Source organism: Siniperca chuatsi, linkage group LG17, assembly GCF_020085105.1.
Source record: "Siniperca chuatsi isolate FFG_IHB_CAS linkage group LG17, ASM2008510v1, whole genome shotgun sequence".
Classification (NCBI taxonomy): Eukaryota; Metazoa; Chordata; class Actinopteri; order Centrarchiformes; family Sinipercidae; genus Siniperca; species Siniperca chuatsi.
This window is the reverse complement of record NC_058058.1, coordinates 15,674,178-15,696,181: the sequence shown is the minus strand read 5'-3', so window position 1 is coordinate 15,696,181 and position 22,004 is coordinate 15,674,178. Positions and strand designations below refer to the sequence as shown.

Below are 22,004 nucleotides of genomic sequence, written 5' to 3'. Positions count from 1 at the left end.
AACCTGATCTAAAGCTGACATCAGGCTTCGCACTTTACATTTGATCCTATACACTACAGCTGCTCTGTGAGTGTGTGTGTGTGTGTGTGTGTGTATGTCAGCTCGTTTTACAGCTACAGAGCCTGGATTTTATACCTGAGCTAACAAAGCTGCAGTTTCACACATTAATATTCCACAGGAGCTGATTTGTTCCAGATTTTAATTTAGTTCAATGAAAAAAATGTGTGACATTAAAGTGGCAACACTGCAGCAACCTGACAATGAGAAGGTGTGTGTGTGTGAAGGTTATATGACAATTACCAGCATGAGTGTGGGAGAGAAAAAGACCATGGTGTGTGTGTGTTTTGTGTGTGTGTTTTGTCTGTAGGAACAATGGGTGTTTGCAGCTCAGCTAACATTAAGATGCAGGAAGTCAGATAACAATAGGAGGCAGAGGTAGTTATATAGACACACTAATTCAACAAACCAGGGTTCACACACATACACACACACACACACACACATCTGATTATCTGGCAGATGTGTGTGTGTGTGTGTGACCCAAAGATGATTTTTTTTTTGGGTTGATTTTCTGGTTGGTCCAGTTCAGTTTGGCAATCCCCTTCAGGCTAGCTGGGTAGATAGAAAGCTTCATTGTGATTGACTTCAAATGCATTCCTCAGTAACCCGAGAGGCTGCTGCACAATGCCTGGCACACACACACACACACACACACACACACACACACACACACATCCGTACATGCACACACACAAGCATTTTCAGCTCCCGGTACAGTAGACGCAATGCCGCTCTGCTTTGGAGAAATAATCGTGTATAATAATTGTGCTTTTAAATATGTGAGATTTTATCGGAGCGAATGTTCTGGACGGCTGCAGCATCTCTGAGAACTGTGAAGAATAATTTGAATACTCCCTCTGCTTTCTGTCACCATCTGTGAGTCCCACTCCTCTAGCTGTCCCTCCATTTACTGCATCCACAGTATTGGAGGAGAAGAGGGAACAGAAATGCAATGAAAAAGACAGAGGTTGTGTTCATTGTATTCTTTTTTCATGACCGTTTTTCACACCACACTCTTCATTTTGGAAGGGAATAAATCACCTTGAATATTTTCTCAAATGTAAGCATGATATAGAGGCACTGTATCTTAAAATTCATCTTCAAAAAAGTTACCAAATTAAGGCACCCCCTTTAACCCCTCAAGTTGAAGCAGTGTCTACGTGTGTTACAGGCTGTATATGTGTGTATTTCTAGCTCAGCTAAAAGACAGTCTGGGTCGCGCTTGCTCACATTTGTACCAAAGCCTCATATGAGCAGAGCCACATCGCTAAACTAAATGGCTATTATTGTTGAAATGAATGGTTTAAACTTCGAGGTGGTTGTCCTGACTGAGCTGAAGTGCTGCATGCCAAACGTGTCGACCAGGCACTTGAACACAGCACGACAGTAATAATCATCTGGCAGGAATTTGAAACCCAGATGAGGCAAAGTGATCTTTATGGGCCACATTTCTAACCTCCCTGCAGTTTAATTCACTGTAGGTGTGTGAGTGCCCACGCTTCGTAAAGTAGCTGCTGATTCACGGCTGTCTCTGTGTCTAGAGCAGTCTGACCTACACTGATATGAGTTGGACAATTTGAGGCATGCTGCTCGCTGACAGAAGTGAACCGTTGATAACTCTCTACCTGGAAAGGGTCAGACCGCTTGGCACAAGCCCTCCGACTACTCGCACACTTACAGGAAAAACTGCAGCCTGTTTACTGTTTGTATCGTTCCACACCCATCTTTCTTTCCGGAGTGATTCTCCGACCCTGTCAGTAGTGACCTCTAATCTCTCTCCATCTTTTGCTTTTCCGCCTCGTCTCACTCTCCGCCCTGCTCTTCCTCTCTTACCAGCTGGAGCAGGTTGGATGGCAGCCAACCTGGGTGCTAACACACTTACAGTCAGACAAGGAGATGTGAGAGAGATAGAGGGCAGGCAGTGTGTGTGTGTGTGTGTGTGTGTGTGTGTGTGTGTGTGTGAGTAGGTTACCAGGTGATGGCCTGGTTAAGGCACCTGCCACTTTCAGCAGCGATTAGCACAGAAAGCCTCTGCACAGTCACACTGCTCACACACTCGCTGACGGGTGTCCAGACAGTATCTTGTAGCAGTGACGTCAGGTGCACTCCCGAGACCCTTACAACAGCTAACACCTGCACACTACAGCCAAGGGGGTCAAAGAAATCCTGTCTCAGTCTGCGGAGGTGATTTAAAATCCTAAAATATACTCCCTTATTCATGGACACATAATGAGGCAACGGGCTCCTGGGCACAGACACATAAAAGGGCCTCCTCATCTCACTAGAACACCCCTGCACGTTGTCGGTGGTTTTGTATGTTTTACGGTGGTATTTTGCAGGTTCATTTTAACTCTAAAGTTCTGTTGTTGATCGAAATTATTTTGTTCATGCTTGAGAAGAAAAGACACTGACTGAATCCTCTCCAAACCCTCATGCCACAGCAGATCCACACTAGCTAGGTTTCCATCCAAATGTAGCACAAATTTTAAACAGATTTCCAGAAAATCTGCAAAAGAAAATGCAAAGTAATGTGACATGCTTCATGTACGTCATGATTTATTCGATAAGTCTGTTTCCATTGCACTTTGTCGCATTTCGCTTTAATCGATACACCAACTTTTCCACCTCAGCCAAGCATGAAAACGTTGTTGCGATATTTTGTGGGGGATTATTTAAAATTTTCAGCGTTTCCACAAAATGCTTAAAAACAGGTGGATGGAAACGCACTTACTGACACTCCTCTCCACAGAAACGATGCAAAATACAATAACATAAATATTATAGTAAACCATCATCAGAAATCTGTGATGCAGGCTATATTCCTTAAAGCAGGAGTATGTATGGACTGTGCAGCTGTATTAGGGAAAAATTAACAAAAGTACAATGAAAATCTATATCAGATCAGACTTAGTATAAACAGATATTTGATATTAAAGAATCAGAAAAATGTGATCTATACATTCCTATGTTTGACTGAGGTCATCAATGAAAAACTTCAAACTCTTGCTTAGGGCGCCCCTGACACCTTGGGCCCCTGGGCCCCTGTTCAGTAATGCATCCATTTTTTTAATAGTGTCTAACTGGGCCCCGAATCATAAAATGTCCTCCCTCCTTCACTGTTGATGCTATGAAACTCAACTATGAGCTGTGATGCTATTAGGCAGTATTATACAAAAATCAGGGACTGTACCTTTAAATAAAAAGAATACTATATTTTTCACACAATAAATGGCATATAAAAACCCTCCCCCTGTGGCTCAGAACCATTCAGCAGCATCCATCAGAATGATTTTCCAGCTATATTTCTAATACATACATTTACTGTCACAGTTTTAATGTCTGTGATGAATGTCTCCTCCTGTGAATTTTGGGTATTTTCAGCCCCCCAGGCCTCTTTTTTAGGCAGTAAGCCAAGTGAAATAGCTCCAAATTGTAAAGTTAAATTATTGTTTAGTGTCAGGAGATTCATTGCAGTAACAGCTGCAGCAGGGGGTCATAAGCAGGCATCACTTTGTGTTTGCAAAAGGGAACCCGCTGAGCAATTTTATACTGATTAGCTGTTTAAAAGATGGGAAGTGGTTCTGGGTATGTTGGATAAAATCCGACTACATGGGAATTAATAGAAAAAGTATATTTGATGTCAGTGTTCAGACTAATTTGGGGTGTAAAACAAAAATAAAGTTAATAAAGACATTTATAGCTGCTTATGTTATTAATAAATATGTAATAATTTAAAACAGCTATTTAACACCAAAAAGATCCAAAAAGATGGACATGGTGCTGTAAGTGCCGCTGAGTGGGAAGGTAGAAACGCTGACTTAGTCCCTTGCCAAACACATTTGTGATCTTTTCCTGCATGTTTTTCTCAGTTTTTCACACACGAGTGCTCTCTGTGACCAATGAATGTGAACCACCGAGCATAATCTGTAAACATGTTCATGTACAACAGCCAGGAAATGAGTGAAACACTTTTTCTAACTCCACTATTTTTAGTCCTTTTTGCCGATCAAATTCCTGATAGCGCTACCATGGCTGATCCAAATTGCAGCCACGTTGGCTGTATTAATTCCCCATGCAAAACCTGTGGGAGGATGGCATTACACTGGCTCTAGTTTGTTATTCTAGCTCGCTCCGGCCCTAAAGCTGTCTCAGTGCAGCACCAAACCACAGCTGAAAAGCATCCAAGCACTAATATTATCTTTCTAATATTATCTTTCTCCACTGAGTTATAAGGACAAAGATGATCTAAGTGATGAATGCCCTCATGGAAAGTCATGCATTTGCTAAATATGGTATCTGGTACATCGAATGGTTTGGTCAGAGAGCTGCAGGGATAGAACAGGTGCACAGTGGAGGAAAAATCATGCATCTGGATCACTGAAAAGCAATTTGAATCCATTTTCATGCGGAAAGACCTCAATATTTAGCTCATGTATCTGTTACAAAACAATAGACCGAAATCCATTCATGGCAATGTTCAGTGTACCTTCAACAGAGCGTAGCATTACTTCATATCAGACAAAGGCAATAACATTTGCTTCATTGTTAGCCTGATGATTAATCCTCATTGGGTGGAAGGCTTCCCGCCCTCCCTCTTTTATAAAATTGATTCTGGAAGTCATGGTGTGTCTTAATATTGAGAAATTGAGGTTCACTTTAAATAAATCACAATATAATAAAATCTGGTTTCCCTTCATTAATTATGTGGAGAGTCAATACTTTCTAGCAACTTCATTGCTAAAACACATTCACAAGCAGACATTTTGACCTCTTGCCAACAATATATAAATTTTTCTGTTCTGTTTTCCTGTAATTACTACTCTATATAGCAGTTTGTATTGGAGTCCACTATTTCCACCTACCTACACAGAAGGGGTTCACAAGAAACAATGCATGTATGTAACATAATTTTATCTCAATGGATATCAGCCTCACTGTTCACTATTCCTACAGCCATATCAAAGCTGTATTATATTACTGCTAATGCAAACCAAACATTTCCTACTGCTGCTGCTTCACATTAAACGTGTTAAACTGGCGACACAGGATGGTCACAGGAAACGCAATGTATTTGTCACCAAGGTTAGGGCAGAAAAGCGTCTACAAAACAGACATTTTGGGGCTCAGCTGCTCTTCTGTTATATTTCTGACAAAGTAGTTCTCACTCCAGAAGTGTTGTAGTATTAAATGGCAATTGCTGTTACCACGGTAATCTCACGTGTTGCCAAATTAACCAACGAAATCTTAAGGATTACAACTAGAAATGAGATAAATTAATAAATGCAATGTAAAAAAAACAAAAGACAAATTGAATATTTTGTTTGTGTGTGAAGGGAACACGATCGGCTGATCAGGGCTGAAGGAGCAGCGACTCGAGCCCTCAGCGACAGAGTGTGTTTAACCTTTAATGTCTCAGTATCTCTGAAAAAAAAGCAGCTGACTCAGTAGAGGTCACATGACACATCAGTTGGTCTGAAACCATGTAATGGACTGGAGCTGTGAGACCACCACACACACACACATACACACAAACACACACATACACACACTAATGCATAGATCCACGCAGCTTTGTAGGAGTATAGAGGAGCAGTGTGATGGGAGGAGGGCTGATACAGAGACAGAGAGATGTATATCTGTATGTAGGACCCAGCTGTTACACTAATCTGACAATTCAACAGGATTAAAGACCACATCTCAAGGCTAGCTCACACACACACACACACACACACATACACACCAGGCCTCTCTGTGTGGAATCCTCCTCCATTATATATGACCTTATGAAACATGCATCTCTGAGTGAGAGCGTGAGTGTGTGTGTCACTGTCCTGCTGCCAGAAATGCCTTGAGATTCTGACACAACTCCCGCTCCCACACTCCACAATATTTGTGTATTTGTGTGCTTATGATGGTGTGTGTTCGAAGATTTGTCCGAGGCGTTCAAGGAGCATCAGTGAGTGTGTGTGTTAGTGAGTGTATTGATGTTTGGTTGGAGAAATGTTGCAGTGAGCAGTGAATGCTGGTTGGCTGGTGGGTCAATAACTGCGTTTTTGTGGCTGCTTCTATGAAGTGCTGGAGAGAGGGGAGAAGGAGCGAAGCTGAATGCGGATTTATGTGTGTGTGTGTGTGTGTGTGTGTGTGTGTGTGTGTGTGTGTGTGTGTGTGTGTGATTATAGCCTGGCTCAATGGGCCTATTTCTGCAGGGCCAGTGGGAGGGCGTGGCGCCTGTGGCTGGAACTTTTCTGGTGTTTCTAAGGAACTTTTTAAAAGCGCTCAGAAATGTGGCTGCGTGCGAGAGAGAGCGCCCCGCGGACCATGATGTCTTTGTGTAGCAGCGAGCGAGAGAGAGGGGCACTCAGAGTACACTCAGAAACGGTAATCAATGGTCTCTTTTCAGCCCCAAATCGAAAACCTTAACATACACACACATACAAGAAAATGCACGCACAAACAGACGCTGATGAGAATCACATTTCTGCCCATATACAGTGATGTGAATCACAAGGCAGCATCTGTGTGTGTGTAATTATAATTACAGCTTGTGTAATCAGGCTAATGACAGTCATGCGACTTCACAGACCCAAAGGAAGGAATGGCAAGGAGAAGGAGAGAAATCGATGCATAAAAGGCAGAGTTTTAGAGGAGGAAAGGTGCAAATGGAAAAGAAAAGCAGGGGGTGATGATGGGATGGATGGACCCAGAGGCAGAGGGGGTGGAGAACGAGAGAGGAGTGTTTTTGTCTTTGATGCAGAGGAGAAAAATCCAATCAGCCCTGTGTAATTCAATCTGGAATGGAAAGATGCACCTTTGCGAGTGTGTGAGTACGTGTGCAGAGGGCATGATGCATATTATTATCACGCCGTATCTCGCTTTTTCTCTCAAACACACACACACAGAGGAGGTAAACAAATTGCTGCTCCAGGGGCATCCCGAGCAGCTGACCTCGCTACGCTCTCTTGGCTCCTTCCCATTGGTTGACTGACTTTGAACTGGCAGCCAATCCCGAGCATTGGAGCGTTTTCCAGCCAATAGACTGTAGGTCAAGTGACCATCAGCGCAGCCAGTTAGCCGATTGATTCTTCATGTATCATAACAGCCCTCGATATCGAACACTAATTAAGCAGGTTGTGAGACCTGGCGGCGGAGTGAACTCTTGATAAGACGAGAGCAGCATATGGTCTCTGTCTTGATGGGCCACACAGACTGAATGCTTGTGACCTAATCAGATATTTATCATGAGATGCTGATTAACTCTGTCAGAAGACTTAAATGAATCATGAGCCAACATGAGAAACTAGTAAGGAAATAAGGCATTTGCTTTGTCCTGATTTTTCAGGACTTCACTGAATGGCTCGTGTCGTCTCGGTGGATGTTATTTTATATTTTGCATCATCTGATATGATGTATTTATCAGATCCTATTTGGCAGTGGTTCCCAGCCTGTGATCAGGACCCACCTAAAGGGTCGCAAGATGCAAGAACAACCACTCCCCCAGAGATACCATATTTTACAATATATATCAAGATTTCTTTCACCACGAACAAGACATTTGTAAAAGTTACCTAGGGCTATAATGTTTGGTGTTTTAGTATTTTCTGTCATTTTACAGATTAAGGGATTAAGCAATTAACCAAAAAATAATTAATAGGTTAATCAATAATGAAAATAATCATAAGTCACACCCCTAGACAAGAGTACAATCTATCAATACATATATTACATGTTCCTATTCATGTAAATTTTCATAGTACATGCAGAGCATTTAAAGTTGTATAGAGTGCTTGCATCTTGCAGGTAGAACAGTGGGAGGTAAAAGGTTAACAAGATAGAAAAGACACAAAATTAGTTTTATTCATCCTGACGTTTCTTTAATTTTTTTGCTTTTTTCTTGTAAATTATTAGATAATTTTTCATCTTCAGGCATCTTAAAATGTTCCAATGAAATAATATGAGCAGGGAAAGTCACAGCTTGCAGCTCAACCAAAGAGTCAGGCTAATAGACGTATGCAACGAGTAATGAGGGGTCCCACTTGAAAGGACTAGTTCAACATTTTGGGAAATACGCTTATTTGCTTTCTTGGTGAACAGCTGTCTGTGCCCAGCATCCCAAAGTCTTGTCGTCACACTGAGGTGTAAGCAAGTAGATAATGAGGATTAATGGGTAACAGTATTATATTATTCTGGTAGGAGTTTCCTGTTGCCACTCAGACAGTGTTATCTCCCTTCAGCCTGTTGAATCACCTCACCTCAATAAATATTATAACAAGCTTCAGGTGCGAGCGTATTCATGAATCTCTGATTGTTCTTTAGCAGTACAGTTAAAGATAGCTTCATCCCTCAGTAGGCAACATTACTCACTGACTAATTCATTAAGAGGTGGATTTAAGAAACTAATGGCTGGAGAATGACGCATAGATTAGCTTCAGAGTGTTTGGTGTAACAATTGGTGATCATTAATTCCTTGATCCTGTGGGCTCGGTTTAATTAACCAAGTGTGATTGTGGAGCTTGTGGTTAGTGTCGTTGTGTAAATCTGTGGAAATGTGTAACTGGAGGACAGGGAATATATATGGGTTGTGATATGATCTTGCTCCTACAGCCCTCCTCTCTCTTTTGTCCCGGTGTAATCCTGTCCAGGTTGTTCTCTCCATCCAATCCGTCTCAGCTGCTCTAAGCTCTTTACAGGCCTGCATTAACCACCAGTCTCTCTCTCTCTTTGCTGCTACCAGGACACCATTCCACCCCATCCATCTCCCTTTCATTTTCGCTTTTTTCTTCCTCGTCAGCTCCTCTGCTCTTTTATCATTTCACTCTACCTAAAGCCAATCCCTCCCCATTCATCTCACACTATTTTCTGATGAGCCACTCATATACTTTTACCACTTTTACATATTAACAAATTCTGTTCTCTGTCTAGTCTCCCCTCCTTTCCTCTCCATGTCTGCTGCGTTATCTTCTTCTCTCCAATCTGCATCTTTTTTTCCTCTGCTACATTTTAGTCACCACCCCTGCTTTAATATCACTTTTGTCTGTGATTGCCTCTGACCTCGTTCCCCTTTCATTCTCTTCAAATCTCCTCTCCCTCCATCTCAACACAATATCTAATCACTTTCAAATCTGTCGCCACACCTTTCTGCTTTGTTCCTTTTTTTTTTTTTAGGAACAGTTCCCAAGAGCTGTTAGGTGTTAAGATACAATTTATACTCCGCAATGACTAAGCCAAATATTTCTTGTCACAATTAGGTTTGGGTATTGAACCACAATATATGCTTAAGTATTTTTGGGCAACGAGGGGATAGAAAGGGGGAATGACGTGCAACAACAAAAAAAAAAAATCAAACTTGGGACGTTGTAATTATAGTAAATGGTATGCCTCGTAACCACTAGGCTACCATGACACCCGAACCTCAGTTCTATTTTGGTACTGATAGAAATTCGTCTGTAGCAGTGAGTATAGAAGGAGAGAGGAAAAACTGCCCTGATTTCACAAGAAAAAGTAAAAGATTGGAGAAGCGTCAGGATAAATAAACCTAATTTTGTCGAATTTGGGCTTTTTGCCAGGCAAAAGAAGCAAAAGACGTTACCTTGGAGAAATAGTGATGAGCATTTCTCCTTCTATTTTCAGACATTTTAAAAACTAAACTAATTGATTAAGCAAAAAATATCAGTAGATTTATCAATATGAAATGAATCGCTAGTTCCAGCCCAGTTGTATTTTATTCAGGCAAAAATCTTGTACGACTGCTTCTGTTGAGACAACAATTAACATTTGAGCTTCTTTTGTTAAATTAAAAAAGGATTTTGTATTTGTATATTTCTCAAAGTAAGCTATCGAATAAAATCAGTTTGGAATTGGTACTAAAAGTCAGGTATTGTATCGGCACTAGTGTCAGCAAAATAGAGCAGCAACAATTAATCGATTAATCAAAAGTACGTTTTCAAGCAGAAATGTCAAACATTTGTTGGTTCTAGCTGCTCAAATGTGAGAAGCTGCTGCTTTTCTTTTTAACATCATTATAAACTGAGGATGTTTAGGTTTTCTGGTGTTTTGTACACCAAACGATTAATAGCTTAATCAAGAAAATAATTTGCAGATTGATTGATTATAAAAATAATCATTAGTTGTCACCCTAAAAGGAAACTATAACCCTAACTAAATATAACTGCAACTGACATTGTGTGTGATTGAGCTAATTTTAAAATGTCAAGAAAGGAATTAATGTCAAAAGAAGTGATGCCTCTCCTCTATCAGTGCCTCCTCCTGCTCCTGCTGCTGTGTCTAATGTTTCAGTGTTGTGTGACCTGTCAATCTGTCATATGTATCTGCCTCAGCCATATCATGTCCTGTCAGACAGACACCCCACTCCGTCCAACAAGGGAAACAATTATCATGTCACACATACGGCTAAATAAACAATACACTCGAGGACACACACACACACACACACACACGCTCACACACACTCACACTGTCAGTGTCAGTCAGCCTTTCAGACCTGGGTCTCTGCTGGCTAAGATTAGGGCTAATCCACAACTGTTGGAATGAAAGATTAAGAATGAATCACCTGCTGCCGCAAAAGTCTGTGTGTGTGTGTGTGTGTGTGTGTGTGTGTGTGTGTGTGTGCGTGTGTGTTTGAGCGTGTGTGCATGTGCATGGAGGCGTTTATAGAAAGGTCCTATGGGAAAGAGAACCTGCTGCAACCACCAAGCAATATTACAGAATCCCTATCCGCCCAACCCCACACACACACACACACACACACACACACACACATACATAACTCATTAGCTTCAGTGGCTCATTCAAACTGCAAACGCCTTTGAAAGAGCCATTTAAAGCACCAGGGTTCAAAGGTTTACTTGACAGGGTCCACACAAACACACACACGTTTGTTTCACTATCCCAGTGGGGGACAGTCATTGACATAATGCTTTCCCTAGCCCCTTACCCAAACCGTAACCATAACCAAGTCCCCATGGGTCAGTGTGCATTCAGGTTATCACACACACGCACACACACACACACACACACACACAGAGCGGGTTTCAGTGCTCAGTATTTAATTGGATCGATGTTTTTCCCTCATGGCTTGCCCATAATTGAGGGGACACGAGTAACACGTGGGAAGCCTTTTGTTACTAAGTTCCTGTTTATTAAGACAGGCAGAATAAACGAGGAGCTCTGCAGCGACGGAGGAGGAGGACGAGGAGGAAGAGGGCTGGTGGGTGGAGGGTGTGGAGATGGATGGATGGAGAGAAGAAAAACGTTGCAGCAATGAGCTCCTGACCTCGTTCACTCCTCTGTCGGGACGTTGGGCTAAATAATTCAAACACACACATACATAGTCACATGCCTCTCGCACACAGTATTTCTCGCTCTCGACCGCACAAGCGGCCTCCCTGTGCTCCTTTATCACCTTCTCTGCCTCTGTTTCACATGTAAACACACACGCATGAAAAAACACACACCTATATAAAAACCCCTCTTTGTGCACGACTCGGGAAGTTCCCTCCTGGTTTAAAGCTTAAAGGCCGGATCTATAAATACTCCTCCTGTGACACTTCCTGTGTCCTTCCTATAACCAATTGAGCAACCAATGACCAATTAATCACACAAACACACATCAGTATGCAGACAAGTAGATCTCTGCCTCAGTGTGAATTTTAATGAAATTATGATGAAATATTCCTGTCAAAAACCCCACAGATAAGACCAACTTGCTATTAAAAATGAAACTGTAATTAATTCTCTATCTGCCTTGATGAAAAACATGCATCAGAAATGGATATCTGTAAATCCAAACTGACAAAATCTCTTTGTTATCAGAGAAAAATTTGACATGAAGGTCGTTTGAAAATAGGAATTGTGACGCTGACAGAGCAAACACAAGTCAAAATGAAGAGATGACAAATTATATATTCAATCACGTGCACGCATGCATCTTGGAAAATCTGTGATTCATTGTACTTTTCCCCTTGAAGCGCTGACCTGAGCCTCTTTCACTGCAACCACAAACACCCCATGAGACATGAGAGCTGTTAGGTGAAGTAAAGTACTTTCACAAATTACTGTATCACCGTACAACAAGCCATTCAAATTTTCACGCATATAAAATCTCTTCCGTTTAGATTTGGCATGACATTTTACTTCCTGCAGACCCTTAAAGACAATCCCCTGGGACGACACACTCCCTGTCTTCCACTGCGTCTTCATTTACAAGCACTCTCTACCACTATTAAGTGCAAACAAACTTACCAGTGCTTTGAGTGGCCATAGTGGCCATTTTCAAAGATGGGTTCCCAGAGGAACAGTGATAGCATTTCCAGCCAGAGGCAGGAAAAAATGTCATGCAGCCAAGGAACCAAGTTCCTTGCACAGAGCATCGAAAGCAGAAGAGATTTGGTGTCATTAGTGGCCGACTGAAGCGAAAACTACAACCTTGTTCCAAGGTTTCATCATTAGTTTTTCATCGAAAAACAGCACAGTTGATCATACACGATATTTTTTTATGGCCATATCAATACTTGTCAAGTGTCCATGGACGATTGTTTAGTCTATAAAATGTGAAAAACAGCCATCACAAGTTCTCAGAGCCCAAAGTACCAACAGTCCCAAACCCAAAGAAGTTAGATTTACAAAGATATAAATCAGAGAAGAGCAGTAAATCATCAAAGTTACAAGGCTGGAGGCAGAGAATGTTTGGCTCTTTTTTAAAGTATTTTTTGGCCATTATATGGTTTTATTAGCAACTCGACAGTTGAGTGATTACAGCAAATGAGAGGAGAGAGATGGGGAATGACACTCAAAAAAGGTCCCCACCCGGAATCAAACTGGGGACACTGTGATGGTCGCGCCTTAAAAGCCTGCCACCAGTGTACCTCAAATGCTTGGCATTTTTTCTAAATAAATGACTTAAACAATTAATCGATCCTAAAAATTGTTGGTAATTAATATTCTTTGACAAAATGATCATAATCATCATAATCAATTAATCTGTCAATTATCTTTCTCTATTAATTGTTTAGTCCATAAAATGTCAGAAAATTGTAAAAGATGTCCATCACAATTTCAAAAAGTCTGAGGTGGCGTTTTCAAATGTCTTGTTTTGTTCGACCAGCAGTCCAACACCCAAAGATATTCAGTTTGATATCATAGGGAACTAAGAAAGCCAGAAAATATTCACATTTTAGAAGTAGGAACAAGGTCATGTTTGGCATTGTTTCTAAAAAAAGAAAGTCCATAGCACTGTGGATGAAACAGTTACTGAGCTCGTATGTTAACAGATCCATCTCCATGATGACTAAGAAGACCATTTGATGCGGTGGAAGAAGTAGAAGCTAGTAATTTGGACTTTGCCAAACCACTATTTCCAAGATTAAGAATGAACATTCAAGATTAATGTTCTATTGACCAGCTAATTAATTAAGCAATTAATCAACTAACCATTTCACTAATAGACTCAGTTTTCAGATTCAACTAGACGTTAAATTGAGGCCAAAAACATTTTAAAAACAAAATTTCAAGTGACACAAAAGAGTAAATGTAAAGTTCAGACAAACAAACAGGCCAACAGATGGAGAGGGAGATGGAGGGAGTCGTGTTGGAGGTCAGATGGAGTCCAGGGTCTGGTCGGGAGCATGAATGCCGGCCTTATCACAGCCTCTTCCTGCTCTTATCAGCTGCCTGCCAGGAAATACATATTCCAGCAGTCCCATTGGACCGCACTGAGTTTCAGCTCTGCATGACCCCGCCCATCCGGCCCTTCATTAACCAAATTACCCCATTGTTACGGAAACGTGTGAGGAAAGAGAGTAGTATTAAAGAGATACAAATACACACAATGATAATACAAGTGAAAATGATAATGCTGGTGGACGGCATCTGTGATTCTCAAACTTCTGTCAAACACACACACACACACACACACACACATAAAGGTTTGTTAGAGGGAAGGAGGCGCCCTGTTTCTGAGGTTTTCATTTATAGCGAAAGCTCTAACTCACAGAGAGCCCAGTATGCTTTGTGGTTTTGGGAGCCGGCACTGCGTTTATGCTCTCTAATTTAGAGTCCAGTAATAGCACAAACACACACACACACACACACGTTTGTTTCACTGTCCCAGTGGGGAACAGTCATTGACATAATGCCTTCCCTAGCCCCTTACCCTAACCTTAACCATCACAACTAAATGCCTAACCTTAACCTAATTGTAGCCTGTACCCTAAAACCAAGTCTTAACCCTCAAAAAGCAGTCTCTACCTATGGGGACCTCAATTTCTGTCCCCACAGTGACACAAGTCCCCATGGGTTAATGTTCAGGTTAAAGTCCCAACCGGGATATAAGAACATGAAACACACACACACAAACACATTACTGTAAAGGTGAAACACAACTGCCAGCTCTCCCCTTCTCTATTTTTTAATTTATTGTAGTGAAACAGATGGACAAGAAAGGAAGAGAGGAGGAAGAGAGGAGTATAAGGAGTAGTTTAAAGAGAGAGAAAGAGAAAGGAAGAAGAAAAAAGGAGTCAGAAAGTAGAGAATGAGATATGAAAAGCTGTGAATGAGAGAAGCAACAGAGGCAGCAGAAGAGAAAAAAACAGAATGAGAGAGAAAGAGGGAAGGGAGGGGATGGAGAGGAGAGTGGGGCGATAAAGCTGTGACAGCGGCAGCCATGCTGGTTGTCATGGCGACGGCCATGGAGAGCAGGTAGAGCACGGTCTCCTGGGAATGAGCAGTGCACGCCTCTCTCCCTCCCCCACCCTCACACTCTCGCTCAACATCCCTCCATCCTGGCTCTGTCTCCATCTCCATCCCCTCGCTGTCATCCCCATCATCCAGCCCTCATTTCCCCCGTCTCTCCATCTCCATGTCCCAATATCTCCATTTTCTCTACCTCTCTTCCTCTTGCCTCCCACTCTCTCTTTCCACTCCTGGTCCCATCCTTCCCTCAGTTTCTGGACCCCTTCTTTTTTTCGTCCTCTTTTGATCACTCAGCGCTCTCGTTTTTTCAGTCTTTCCTGCTCGTCTTCCCCACGCTATCTAGCATCCCCATCTTGCCATTACCTTAACTCTTTTTCCATCCTTACCTCTCTCCATTTTATTCCCTCCACTCCATCCCTCTTTCTTATTATCCTGTGTCCTGTACACCTCCTTTTTTCCATTCCTCTCCCTCCTCTTCTCTCTATATTCATCTACCCCCCCCTCTCCAGAGAATACATATGTATGTCTGCGCAGTGCTGCCCAATTACTGCAAGGGAGACTCTGTGTGTGTGTGTGTTTAGTATCTACACAAGCTGTGTTTCTAGCCCATTTTGACCTACCTAAAACACCTCCAGCATTCTCCGTCTCCCTCTGACTCACTGAATCAACAAAACTGCTGCACACCACCACTAGCACTGCGAGTGTGTGTGTGTGTATGAATGTAGTGAGTGTGTGTGTGTGTGTGTGTGTGTGTGTGTGTATGAATGTAGTGTATCTTTGTGTATGATAATCAGGATTTTAATGTTAATGTGCATCGGTGCATATATGTGAGCAAGCGTGTCTGCACTTGTGTGTTACTGGTCGTGATGAGAGGAGCCAAAGTTTCCAGCTGGATGAATTCAGGCTATAACTGCATTCTTTCTAATCGTGGGACGACTTGAACACATTCCACAGGGAAAGTTTAGTGTTGCACAATGTTGTGGAGCCAAATGATTGAAGAAAACAATTACTTTCAAAACTGTGACTGGCAGTGGGAACAGAGATTCAGACTAGAAAGTACAACAATATGGCACCTCAGCCTGGGTATCACTAAGTAAAGATTTAGTTAAGTAGCACTTTTCCAGTAGTTGAAAAAGTATTCAGATCCTTTACTTAAATACCAATAACACAATGTAAAAATACTCCTTTTTACAAGTAAAACACCTGCATTTAAAATCCTTAAATAAACATACTGAAGTATTATCAGCTAAATGTACTTAAAGTATCAAAAGTACTCATTCTGCAGTAAAATGGCCCCTGTGACTGACATTATTAAGCATCAATGTATACGTATTTACAAGATCAATCTGAGGTGTTCTACTACACATATTTGTATTAGGTTTTTGGACTTCTCTCTAATCTTTGCTTTTCCGTGAAATATTGGAGAGTTTTTCCTCCTTACGCCTCAAACTATTAAGTGAGAAGTAAACCCTTCCAGTTTAATGTCTAGTGGACAATGTTTAGCCAACCTGAGAGACTTTCCATTAAAGTATGTACTCAGGGGGATTCACCATGTAGTGCCTGGTAGGTAATAACTAAAATATTATATTGAATTTTAAAATCCACTGGTAGCCAATGGAGAGAGGCCAAGACTGGAGTAATGAGTTCCCAGGCTGCAAGTGAGCTACAGCTCCATGGCTGAGGCAGGTATAGAATGAATTACAATAATGTAGTCTATAAAAGCACGGATTAATTCCTTGGATTACAAATGTTTTACAGTGCTCTATGGATTTTTGATGCCCTGAGGTTTGCCTCCCAGGCTACCTAAAGGCTGCCCTACCCTCTGATTGATGGAGGTTGTTGGGGTACTATGCAGCCTGACAGGATGAGATGAGGACACTAGGTCTTAAAAGTTACTAATTTCTACCAATACACATGTTTTATCTGCTAGATTGATATAATTGTATAAAAATTCAGGAAATAGCAGTTTTTAGCTATGTGCTTGATTATAAAAAGCCTGATTGCACAAGTTTATTAATAAGAATATAGAAGAAAGATCCAGACAAGACTCAAATGTGACACCTGAATTATCAGTATGCAGTTTGGTTAGGTTAAAGGTCCCAGAGATTGCTGCAAGGTCTTTTTAGCTCTCTAGGGGCCAATAACGATGGCCTCTGTTTCATCCTCATTCAAATTGATAGTTTTCTATCTGAGCTTTTAGTTCATTTTTAGTTAGTGGAACTCCAGATTTAGCTGCAAATTGTTCCCATTGTTCTTTCAGCTCAGAGGGAGGACACACAGAAATAACAGCAGGTTTCTCCATCGGCACACACTGTTATCAGTCTAATAGTAAATGGGAAATTCCATTCCTTCTGAGTTGAATCAAATGCTAAAACTTTCTCCACGAGAAAGAAAAACTAATTTCAGTCGAATGCGGAAAGCCAGTCCTTCCCATATGATAAGAAATTGCTTTCAGATATGAGCGAGCAGCATGTGTACACATCCAACACACACACATAAATAGCCAAAGGGGGGGTAGATGTTTTTCTCACTGAAGGCCGCCATTATTCTCTCTCTCTGACCACGCTCACCTCCAGACGTCGGCCATCTGAATGCAGCTCCGGATATGAACCGTGATCCTTTTCATTTCCTCTCTCCACTGGAAGGTGACCCCCATACCCTCACCCATCCTTTCACACACACACCTGAAATACCTCCTCCACACCGGGAGTGTTTTCTACCTGCCAGCTTGTGTGTGTGAGTGTGTGTGTGAGGGGACTTTGTCCTCCAGGAGAGCGAGAAGGACCCACTTCCTGTGTCAAATTGCCTCTCACATTCCACACTCTCCCTCAATCCACCTCACTCTGGTTATTTTTTCCTCATTCTTGCTCCTTCTCTCTTTCTGCGTCTCTCTATGGGGGGCTTTGTCAGCTATCAGCGGCACAAAACACTGATTCATTCCACGAGTTAAACATGATCCTCAAGAACACAACGCTTTTCCGCCACACTCTCTCACACACACTTTTCCAAGAGCGAAGGCTGGCGAGAACAAGTTTTTGGCAGTGGAGATTCACTATTTTTGAGCCCACACACAGACAGTCACAGATGGACAGTCAGAGCTCTCATGAAGGCAGACGGATGTACACACACACACACACACACATAAACACTCGCTATCCGTGGGACACAACAGATGTCTGTGGGAAAATCGGTCTCCCATGTAAAATATAGTCAACCGGATATGATATCACAACTCCAATAACAGGAAATACCCACAGAGACACGACACCGGGGATAACTCATCAGAAGAAACACACACACACACACACACACACACACACACAAGCGTCAGATGGTTTCAAGCCAAGAGGCATCTAAAGAAAGATCTTTTCAGCAAATGCTTGTGACTGTGGATCATGTCTGTGTGTGTGTGTGTGTGTTCAAGGCCTCGGTTGCTTGAGGTAAGTCTGCAAATTATTAGACTGTTGTCGTGTGTGTATGTGTTACCTGCATCCATCTGTGTTAAGTGTGTGTTTGCATGTGTATATATGTGTCACACCGGTCTCCATCTGTACACTTAAAGACAGATTAGGTCAGCTGGAGGCCAAGGATCTTTGGCAAAGATTGCAACCGGCTGACCCAGTAATAATCAGTGTGTGTGTGTGTGGTGTGTGTGTGTGTGTGTGTGTGTGTGTGTGTGTGTGTGTGTGGTGCTGCCAAAACCAGTGCAGCATCACAGCAGAAGCAGCATAATGACACTCCAAGATGTTGACAATACAAATACTGTGTCCAAGCGAAGAGATGAAGGCAAGGCTGAATTAGGCAAGACAAGGCTCGGGGCTGCAGACCTTGAGGGGCCCCAAAAAGCCTCAAATACACTGCATGTCAGTTGGTTTTGTTAATATAATTATTTGAAAATTTGTTAGGGAACTTGCACGACTAAATGTAATTTTGTGGCCGTGTCTAGTGTCAAAATCCACTTTAAAGAGCTATACTATTTTACTTTATATTGTGCTCACAACAAGATATTCCTAAATAAAGTTCTGTTCAATGAAAATACCACAAATTAAAGCTGCTGAAGAAGGAAAGTTCCTCTGTGCTCAGCTTAAACCTGAGTTTTAAAACGTGGACGTACCAGCATGATCTGTGATGTCACAAGTTTGGAAGCCAATCATGGCACACTGGAGGGGATCTTTAATTATCAGTCCAGCAAAGGAGTAGGCCTACTGGTTGCACTGGACTTTATGGGAACTTGGAGGCAACAGGGTAAATACACACTGCACAGAGGGTGGTAGGTGGGATCAGTAGGGGCCCAACAGCACATTTTTGCTCCAAAGCTCCCTAACACCTTAATCTGGTAAAAAAAAAAAGGATAAAACACCATGCAGTATAAAGTAATTATAAAGATAAATATAAAATCGCTATTGAGCACCGATATTATGATATTATAAAGGATGTTTTCTTCTTAATTTACATTCAAAAGTAGATCTGCATGTTGACTGTTTTTGGTGCTTGTTTCCTTTACTCTCAATGATTCAATGAGCTTCCACCCCCTCTTCCTCCACCTCCTCCTCCTCATAGGATAAATCTGGATTAATCGGTAACGGAAGGTGTGGGCGTGCTATGGGGGGCGCGTGAAGCTCGGCGTGGATGGTTCCGGAGAGGAGGTGTGTGGAGAGGGGGGGGGGGGCTCGTGCATTCCTAATCAGCTTCCCTCCTCGCGATTCCCGATGACATCATTCCATCCAAGCTTTCGTTCGCGCACCGCATCGCCGTTGACTTCCCCGTTACCCCACCCACAAACACACACTGCCGCACACACACACACACACACACACACCTCTGGTTATAACGGGAGGATGCCCCTGGTCGGATTCTGGCATCCGGACAATGAGGCCGCCGTTATCTTGCAATTAAAGGAGCGTGCACCTCACAGGTTGGAGATCGCACATCCAATCCCCCAAACACACACACACACACACACACACACACAGACGTCCTACAGCGCGACTACCTGGTAATAAAGTCGTTGAAGCCGCAGTATGATTGGAGCCTCTCAAATTAACGGCAGGATGTGAGCTGGTAACACAGACACCACATACCGAGGCACCGCACAAAGACCTGTAATCAAACTCAATTAGAGATTACTCGCTAATTACCGACACACACACATGCACACACACACCTCCTGACTCGAGGGGACACAGGCCACAATAAACCCCGACATTGAGACACAAAGGCTGGTGTGTGTGTGTGTGTCTGTGGGTGTGTGCGTAAAAGCGGGGGGTGGGGGTACACGGGAGTCGCCAGCCCCCCTAGCGGGAGTCAGGGACGGCCAATAAGGGCTGATAAGTAGGTCGAGTGCAGGATTTCCTACCGATCACCGACATCACTGTCTCATCAACGATAGCGCACCGCACTCACACACGCATCCACAAAAAATACCCTGGCTCCTGTGTGCACAAGGGCTCCACGGTTAACAAAGGATCTGAGGCTCGCGCTTACCGTGGCGGCGTGAGCAAGCAGCGCCGTGAGCGCCAATAGCCAAGGCAGCTTCATGGTCTGGGTGCGCGGGCACAGCGTCCCGGTGCCGCCGCTGCCTTCACGGGGTTCGGGGAGATGGGGGGAACAAAAGCTGCTGCTGCTGCTGCTTGCTGTCGGTGCCTCGGTAGTCTGTCCAACTTCAGAGCGCGCCGCCCGTCCGCGCGACCATCCGTCCTTCTAGTCGGGCTTTTTAATCCAAGGCTTCACGCGCTGCTGCTGCTGCTGGTCCAGGTCACCAGTAAACGATGAGATTACCGCGAGGCCTCTTCTCCCTCTTCCCTGTCTGTTTCTCCGAGTTTTCGTGCTCGAGACCTGATAGATTTACTACCGGGAGACGCCAGACCTCGTCTCTCTCTCTTTTTCTCTCTCAATACACACACAGTCTCTCTCTATCCCCCTCTCTCTATACACACACACTCGAGCTCTCTCTCTCTCTCTCTCTCCCCCTCTCCGTTGAGGGCAGGATGTTCCGTATGGCGACGCTGCTTGGCCTGGGAGTCTGGCAGGAGGAGTGTGTGTGTGTGTGTGTGTGTGTGTGTGTGTGTGTGTGTGTGTTAAGAGAGAGGTGGGAGATCTCCGCGAGCAAGGGCGAGGATGCCCCCTGCAGCTCGTTTAGGCACCCGCAGCCCTTTAAACATACAGCACATATGCAGGAGACAGGGCACACTGCGCACCCGCAGGGCATTCATGGCTGCTCCCTGGCTGTGCCTTTTGTTTTGCGCTCAGGTGGTACCGGCTGGCTGCACGCCATGATTACACACCTTTACAGGTCAGCTCCGGTCCTCCGCTGTGATTGGCTGAGTCACGGTCAACCGTTTTTTTTTAACAGAATCCCCGATGAGCTCACACCTGTGCCTACGTAACAAGAATTAATATTTATGCGCTACGTAGCCTACTTGTGTCGCCTAGCTACCGTGTAGTTTAGCTAACCGTTACTGACAATTGCAAAGACAATTGCAAAGTGGAAAATTTGCATTTAATTTGTTTAAAGCCACAACCTGTTATTGAAAAGGGTATAAAACCTATCAAAAATCAAAACTGAAACCTGTTAACACCTTAAATTGATGGATAATGTTAGCTAATTCAACAGCTAATATTCTACAGCTACTTTTTCAGCTTGAAAGTTATTCTTTACCAGAAATAGCAGTTGGACAAAATAATCTTTACTCAAGGTCCACTCGCCGTCTACCGTAGTGGATAGTGGTTGTTCACTTTTGTGAGATGCTCCTGAAAGCCCCCGAAAAAAAGCTTGAATTGGACTTTGTAAAACTATTTTGTCAAACAACTAAAGGTTTTCTGGTGACCTTGTAGGTAGCTAAAGCACTAGTAAAACAGGCATTTGATTAATATCTGATCAGCTGAGAAAGATCTAGCCTAACGCCCACTTTCATCTAAGTTACAACTTTATAGGCCTATCTAAAATCTGTGTGATCAATATTTATATATAAATATATTATACCGTTGACTTTGTTTTGTTGTGTGTTGCTGTTTCATAAACCATTGTCAACTTAATCCATTAGGTGCCTCTTTTGTAATACAACAAATGTATTTAGGAATATGCATCATGTAGGCTACATTTTGACACAGGGCCCATCTACAAGACAGGTTGAGGTTGTATAGCCTATTCCCAAACAACTTTACAATGAATCAAATTACCACAAACCAACTGACACAATAAATATGGGCATTTGGGGCCCCTGTGGGAAAGGGCCCAG

At 42.8% G+C, this 22,004-nt stretch overlaps 1 protein-coding gene across 1 annotated transcript in view; it reads right to left on the bottom strand.

Moving 5' to 3' along the window:
• sdc3 (syndecan 3) overlaps window positions 1-20,736 on the bottom strand; it is a 35,814-nt gene extending 15,078 nt beyond the window's left edge. The window contains exon 1 of the mRNA XM_044171711.1: window positions 20,251-20,736. Coding sequence (XP_044027646.1) covers window positions 20,251-20,304 — 54 coding nt within the window. The 5' untranslated portion in view covers window positions 20,305-20,736. The remainder of the gene's footprint in view (window positions 1-20,250) is intronic.
• Between the last annotated feature and the right edge of the window lie 1,268 nt (window positions 20,737-22,004).